The 7,858-nt window shown below is 39.3% G+C and overlaps 1 protein-coding gene across 1 annotated transcript in view; it reads left to right on the top strand.

Annotated features, from left to right (window-relative positions):
• The first annotated feature begins 1,496 nt into the window (after positions 1-1,496).
• The window catches only part of pank4 (pantothenate kinase 4 (inactive)), a 10,348-nt gene continuing 3,986 nt past the window's right edge, over positions 1,497-7,858 (top strand). The window contains exons 1-10 of the mRNA XM_020600823.1: positions 1,497-1,665; positions 2,145-2,227; positions 2,469-2,677; positions 3,346-3,529; positions 4,250-4,342; positions 4,470-4,623; positions 5,565-5,746; positions 5,936-6,017; positions 6,498-6,598; positions 7,536-7,691. Of these exons, the coding sequence (XP_020456479.1) occupies positions 1,542-1,665; positions 2,145-2,227; positions 2,469-2,677; positions 3,346-3,529; positions 4,250-4,342; positions 4,470-4,623; positions 5,565-5,746; positions 5,936-6,017; positions 6,498-6,598; positions 7,536-7,691 (1,368 nt within the window). The 5' untranslated portion in view covers positions 1,497-1,541. The remainder of the gene's footprint in view (positions 1,666-2,144; positions 2,228-2,468; positions 2,678-3,345; positions 3,530-4,249; positions 4,343-4,469; positions 4,624-5,564; positions 5,747-5,935; positions 6,018-6,497; positions 6,599-7,535; positions 7,692-7,858) is intronic.

Here is a 7,858-nt window from a genome sequence, read left to right as displayed (position 1 = left end):
CTCTTGAGCTCTGAAGTTTCATTCTTATTCTTCACACTGACAACAATCAGCAGTAACCACTGTCATCTGAGCGCATTTACAGTGCAGGCATGACATAATTTATTGGCAGTGGCAGAAGAAGTAGTCAAATTGTTTAGATTTTATTTTATTAACCTCTAGTAACTAGTAACTAAAAGTTATCAAATAAATGTAATGAGTACAAAGTGCAATATTTTTCTCTGAAATGTAGTGAAGTCCAGTATTTGAGTAAATGTACTTAGTTACTTTCCACCTCTGTTGATCTTGCCATCCCTCATGAATTGTAGCATCTTTCAGTGGAAGATTCTACATTTCTCCTATGGCTGAGCACTGCCCTCTAGTGATTAGTGTTAGTATGTGTCCTGCAACACGAAAACATGAGAATACAGAATATGTATTAGCCCACTTAATGGAGCTGTTCAATACAATGGCATTTGATCCCTTTATATTCAATTTTCAACATCAAAACGAATGACATTGATGACAACAATGATAATCTATTAGTTGAGACAAGTGCCAGTGTCCACAATAAATGTGGACAATGCTAATGCAATGTGGAATGCTACATTTGCAGTAATGAAACCTATACCTATCACTATGACTTTCTGACAAGGCACAATTTATGAAGGTTTTATAGGCTAAGCGAGCTATAATTAATACTTTAGCCTACTAATGATCAGTTAGATGGCATTAATTGTCCCACCCATGGGACAGCAGCCCTCCTCAGCTCTACTGTCATTTGTACTGCACACAAACATCCAAACACGGCTGTGACATGCTACATCCTCAGAAAGCTCCAAGTCTCATGATTTCAGCTAGGCTAAAACATTTTAGTGTCCCCATTTCACTGCAACAGCTGTTTTTTATTTTTCAACAGTAACTTACTGGACGCACAACAGAACAGCTGCTCCCTACCTTTCTGTTGTCTGTAGCCAAGAATCAAAGTGGTTATAGCTGGACATTGTTTTTAATCACAAGATTCAAATGAATAAAATCCAGCCAAGCATTAGTCCAACAATCATGAAGGAAAAGTAAAAAAACAAACAAACATTAAATTAAAGATCAACAATTGATATTCTGCAGGTGATTAATAGGATACTATTATTTCTACTACTGCATGGACAAACTGACAAGTAGTGATGTGTCGTTCACAAACGATTCGTTCATTTGAACGAATCTTTTAAACATTAGTACACCTTTCGAGTCCTTGGTTTCGAGTCATTCGAAAAGGTAAAACTGAGACAGTAAGAGTGGTTCAAGACACAAAATCCTATAAATAAATAAAAGCACCAAAGAGGAAGTCATACTCACATCATGACAGTAATCAAAAGGGTTGATAACCAGTAACGTTTTTACTGTAGATACATCATTTTTTAGCTTTTTTTGAGAATACATGTTGATGGTGATTCTGAAATGTTTACAAGGCCATTCAGACTCAGACTGTGCATGCATGATGATGATTGGATAGCTTGTGGGCACGTACGCACGTACGTCACACGCGCAGCGTCAAAGCCTCGCCGACCATGGCGGAATGTGGTCGAGTTGACTGCCGTACAAGTAGTCATACTATGGATAAAAGCATTACTCTTCCGCCCGATGAAATATTCCGGAATTTGGAGAACGCAAAGCGGTTTGCAATAGACATAGGTACGTGGGAATATAAACATTTTCTTTGTTTCTCTAGCCACTTTTGCTCGAACGTAGCTAATCTCCGTGTTTATGGACTAGCTCTGCCGCAGCCTGATACTATGACAACGCATGACATTAAGGGAAAGTAAACATGACAGAGCTAATGTTAGCTGTACAAATTTGTGGTTAATTTTAATTTGTTTGGCAAGAAGTCTGCATGTTGGACAATGAAGTCTGGTGACCTCGGAGATGTATCTCCTCTCCTTAAAGCGAATGTGTGCCAAACAACCTGTCAAAGTTCGACAAGTACAGCAGTGGTGACGTTAGCTGCTAGCTAGCATGTGTTAAAATATTGTCGTCTTCGTTTAGCTAACGCTACAGCTTGCCATTGTGCGTGTTTATTTAAGTCTGGTTCTTAACGTTAATTTAATGTGTTTAGCTTCTGCAGGACAACGGGTTTCTTATCCGAGGTTATCAATGCTGTTTTGCTTTAACAGGTGGATCTCTCACAAAGCTTGCCTACTATTCAACTGTGCAGCACAAAGTAGCCAAAGTACGATCTTTCGACCACACTACAAAGGTAATATATAACGTTATATATAATATTTTTACATCAGTTTATGTGGTGTCTTTGTCGTGCTTTTCCTACTACCAAAGTGTTAGCATAAACTGCACGGATAGAGGAAAGCCTGTATCTCCTGGTAGCCTGTCAAAAGTACGGTCACGACTGTCCACTTCTACTAGCAAAGTAATGTAAGTAGTTGGACATATTGCAGTATTCACTCCTTTTTCTTTGTGTTCTGGTCTCATCTGTTTCTCAGGAGGCTCCCAGTGACAAGCTCTATGAAATATCTGTGCAGGAAGAGGTCACTGCACGCCTGCACTTTATCAAATTTGAAAATGCTTACATTGAAACATGCTTGGATTTCATCAGAGACCACCTGGTCAACACAGAAACCAAAGTTATCAAAGCCACAGGCGGAGGGGCACACAAGTTCAAGGAGCTCATTGAGAGGAAGCTTGGGCTCAAGTAAGTACACAAACCAGCTGTAAAATAAATATAGTAAATAATAATGTACAGTGTTTAACTGTAGATGCTTCATGGACATGGGAAAAATAAAAATTTGAGTCAAAGTTCTGGCATATTTTAGATGTTGAAGTTGGAATGAACAATGTTCCTCTGTGCTTAATGTAACCAACACACACATCCTGTCCTCCTGTGAAGCAGGTTGAATCAGTGGACCGATTTGATTGCTTAGTAGAGTGCTTTAGGAGATCACACATAAACTATTATGGTAAATATCTACTGTTTATTGGCTTGTGAATTCTTGCAGACAGTTTTTGGCAAAAAAAACCCCACATAAAAACAATAGGCTGATGATGTTTGACTGGCTTTTGTATGCATTGGCATTGAGCACCATCATGTGTTTTCTTTTTTCAGTTTTCCAGTTAAATATTACACTAGTAATTCAGCTCTGATATGGGACTAATCTGTGAAGTCAGCTGGAGGTATATATTTGGCATATGTGTGGCTTCAGCACATGGCTGCAGACAGCTGTTCTGTCTAGAAAAAAGTAAATGTGTAGTAACATTGTACAAAGTACACATCAAATGTAATAATTTACCAGCCAGTGGATAAATGGCTGCTCTCCCAGTCTGACTGAAAATTATTCAAACTTATTTGTTGTATTGTTGCAGAGTGGACAGAGAGGATGAGATGACCTGCCTCATCAAGGGCTGTAACTTTGTGCTGAGGAACATTCCCCATGAAGCTTTTGTGTACGCCAAGCACGCGGACCCAGAGTTCCGCTTTCAAACGACTCATCCAGACATCTTTCCTTACCTGCTTGTAAATATTGGTTCTGGAGTGTCCATAGTCAAGGTAATAATGGACAAATTAAAGTTTTGTTTGTGGTTGCCCCATTAAACAATATTTTTTAAAAACCAAAAGGATTTCAGAATGTTTTTAAAGAAAAGGCCTCTTGGAAGTATACCTACCTTATCAGTAAGAAAATATCAGCAGCTGTTTTATCAATGTCCGTCTCATCACCGAAATACTTGTGCGAGCATAAATATTGGCCAATATGGAAAAAAAATATTTAAAACAAACTATATTCCATTTAAAAAGTCAAATGATAAACAGTGCCATCTTCAAGTCTCTGCAGAGCATTTCATAGTTTCTGTTCTTGCACGTGAGTTGGCAGAGGAACATGCCACACCCTGTTGACAGTAGCTTCATTGTTTGGCTTTTAAAAATCCTGCCTTCATTTCATATATTTGTCACAACTTGTTGACAGCCAGTATTACAGATGTCTTTATCTCCTTAGATATATATTGTCATCGACCTCAAAACTCAAGTATCAGTTGGCCTTTGTTCTTATTGTGTAGTTTATATGCTATGATTGTGTTATATTTTGTCCTTCTCTGCAGTAAATGTGAAGATAAACATCTTTGACTATAACGAAAAAGTCATGTCATGTGTTTATATTGTAATTCACATTTTGAACTTTCCAGATGACATTTACAGAAACCAGGTTCTTCTTAGTCTTACTGTAGGTGATTCACACACTAAGCAATATCTCGTTCCTTCCCTCTTCAACAGGTTGAATCAGAAGACAAATTTGAGCGAATAGGAGGAAGCTCAATAGGTGGAGGGACGTTCTGGGGCCTTGGAGCCTTGCTCACCAAAACAAAGGTATCTTAAATAATTGGTCTATGTTTATAATAGTTATTACTTTGACATCCACTGTTAAAAATCGGTTTGTCATCCCAGTAATTTTCTCTCTCAGGCCTCTTGAATTTGACTCTTTTCTCTCTTGTAGAGATTTGACGAGTTGCTACAACTGGCCTCAAAAGGACAGCACACAAATGTCGATATGCTTGTCAAAGATATTTACGGAGGATCGTACAGGTCTTTGGGCTTAACAGGAGATCTTATTGCCAGCAGTTTCGGGAAGTCTGCTACTGCTGATAAAGGTGATGCATGGGCACCTAGACTTTGTGGCTTCCCAGTAGACTTATACAGGTTGTTGTAATAAGACAATGTAATAACAGACTTTGTATATTGAATTGTTTGTGTGCAGTTCTTTCAGTTGATGTGACAGCAAAACACAAAAGCATTACCCTCTCCGCTGGTTGAGGATCTGCCATCTTATTTGGGCTTGACCGGTTGCTACAGAAAGTGTGTCTTGCTCACTTGCTTCACAGGGCAGCAGCTGTAGTCAGCCTGGAAACTCAGACTACTTCTGCAGTATGATTTTCTTCTTTGCTGTTCATCCACACACTCAGAATATTGCAAACAGGTATACTGTAGATGGGGAAAATTGCAGTATATGGCACAATACTATACTTTATTTCAGTCCTCACCACTACTGAAGCTCATTTTAATCTGTGTGAATCCAAGCAGGCTCCATATTTGACAAGTATAAGCTGGAGTATTGCTTTACGTGTGAAGTCAGTCATATGTTTTTCTGTTTATGATGTTGTGTTCACTAGGCAGACTTCACGATTTTCCGTTTTGGTGCAAAAGCTGTGTTGAAATGAACTGATGACCTTTCACCCATTTCTCATGCAGCTTTGTTCCCTCCATGTGTTGCATTTCTTAGGAAATGAAGGGATGGCATTCTTCCAGAGAAACTCACAGCCTTTGCTGTGTTATTAAAGCAAAGCCTGTTACAGTTTATCTACCGCTGATGACGATGTATTAGTTTACATAGCTTCATTTGTATCTGTAGATGATACACACGTGATGCAGTTCTATTATTTACATATATGAAGTTGTACCACTAGTGAATATGTTTCTAAAAATTGCTGCCAGAATCCTTATAATACATTAATGGCATTACCTAAATAATCAGAGATCGGTTAACCATCTTTATATTTGTGATATGATTATATGACTCTGTTGTGAATTGTAGAGTTTTCTAAAGAAGACATGGCAAAGAGCTTACTCCATATGATTAGTAACGACATTGGGCAGCTGGCCTGTCTGTATGCCAAACTCCACAACCTGTCCAGAGTGTACTTCGGAGGCTTCTTCATCAGAGGACATCCTGTCACCATGCACACCATCACCTATAGCATTAACTTCTTCACAAAGGTGAGAAGCCACTAGTTCTAAAACTTTGCCAAGCATCACTGCCACAGTCGGTTACACAGTGTCTGAGTGCTCTACAGGAGTTCCTCCATGTGCTTTATCTTTAGTTTTCTCTTTGTCACGGTTCTGTCTCAGTTCAGTGCTGAACTTGGTTTGTTATTAGTTTACCTAATTTTGTCTGGTGGTTTGTAGGGTGAAGTTCAGGCCTTGTTCCTGAGACATGAAGGCTATCTCGGAGCCATTGGAGCCTTTCTTAAAGGAGCAGAAGAAGACAGTAAGGAAAAAAACCTCCTAATACCCGTTGTTGTCGGACACATCATGCAAGTCCTCCTTCACACATTAGGGCTGACTAGTAACTTGCAGTATTGCATGAAATAAATTTCCTCATGAGGTTTTCACAGCAGGTATGACTGAAATCCCTGAGGCTCTTGTACAGTACACCCTGTTTCACCGAGTCTGTCACACATTTAACTGCTACAGTTACTAACTACTGCAACGTAATAGAGAATATTTCATAAAGAGGGATGCAACCCTTTGTGCTGATATGGTTTTCATTATTGTACTATAACTTTCTTTTTGTACACTCTGACTATTTTGTTACTTCTGTTGATGAAGGAACATTTGTACTAGCTGAATGTGCATTAAGTATTATGTTGATATTTGTTTTACTCTTTTTGCCATTTCAAAGTAAGGGGATACAAAGTTTTTTCACTTAACTGCGAATATATTTTGGTTTTGTCTTTCAATCTTCTAGATCCAAACCAGTACAGCTGGGGTGAGAATTATGCTGGAAGCTCAGGCCTGATGAGTGTTTCTCCAGAAATGAATCCCATGCAACGTGCACGTAGTGGAACGGTGAGTCTGGAGAGGAAGTAAAGAGTGATCAGATCTGAACACCTAAAGCTGGGCAGTGTACCACAGGTTGGCACCTCATGGCGGTAACTCAGACCTCATTACCTATTTTCACTCTATTGATGGTTCATTGGTTTTTATTTCTCCAAAATTACTCTGTCATATTGCTGATGATTTTTGCATTTGAGCTCTATTTTACACTTTTATTTTTGATCTCCTCCATGAAAACACCATCACACTGTCCTCAGTGAATCCATAAACATCATATAAAGACATGCATCTCATCAGTCTTTGCAGTCTGATAATCTTTCTTTTCATTTCCTCTCCATACATTCTTCTGTCTACCCACTCTTCTTCTTCAGTTTCTTGTAAGTACCTCCACCCGCCTCACTTGTGCGCACTAGTTTGAAATATTGCTCCTGCTCACTTTGCCTCATCTGTAGTTGAAAACACTCAGTATAAATATCTAGCCTTTTCAGGCATTCGCTTGTTTGCACAACGAGACCTGAGAGCAGGTTTGTAGCTTGGCTTTGGAGATCCTGCTGCTGTTTTGTTCCTTGTGAAGTCTTTTTTTTGGTTGAAGCCTTTGAGCATTAGGCCTCTAGACAATATCAGGAATTGCTAACCTTAGCTGATCACTGTTACCTCTGAAATTCCTGTTTCCTCCCATCTTTCATTACCTGTTTTCATTAGTGTGAACTGGCAAAAAGTACTAGGTGCATCCTCCTTAAGCTGTGGTCTGTTGATTCTGTCCCCTATTAATGATTTCTCTGGCTCCCACAGTGTTGCAGTGAATTGAAAAATAAAGTAAAGATTTAGAAGAGTGATAGTAGGATTAAACTTTAACATTTGAGGAGAAGCTGAAAGAGGCATCTCTTTGTCAGAGGTATGGACAAGACACACAGCACATGTCCCCTCTCTGTCTCTTTGTTGGGTCTAGTTTGACATGTTGGAGATGGATCGTCTGGACAGGCAGCTGGTGAATCTGCCTCTGCTGCAAGACCCTTCCTCTTATATTCCTGATACCATGGACCTGACAGAGGATGCTTTGGCCCGCGAGTACTGGCTCTACTGTTTTGAGGACGCCCTCGACGGGGTAGGATGGCTGTCTTTGTTTCAGAATAAAAAAAGCAGTGTCTGAAATGGAGGCATGCCATAGAAATGATGTTGCTAAATGTCATTTTTTATGGAAAAGCCAATTTGAAAAGGGGAAAAAAAATGAATGCAGTTTTGGTGGGTGGTGACACTTTTATCTCTGCCTTC

The sequence above is a fragment of the Monopterus albus genome, unplaced genomic scaffold (genome assembly GCF_001952655.1).
Source record: "Monopterus albus unplaced genomic scaffold, M_albus_1.0 scaffold1.1, whole genome shotgun sequence".
NCBI classification, from domain to species: domain Eukaryota; kingdom Metazoa; phylum Chordata; class Actinopteri; order Synbranchiformes; family Synbranchidae; genus Monopterus; species Monopterus albus.
The sequence above is the reverse complement of the archived record's forward strand: the minus strand, read 5'-3'. Positions and strand labels throughout refer to the sequence as shown.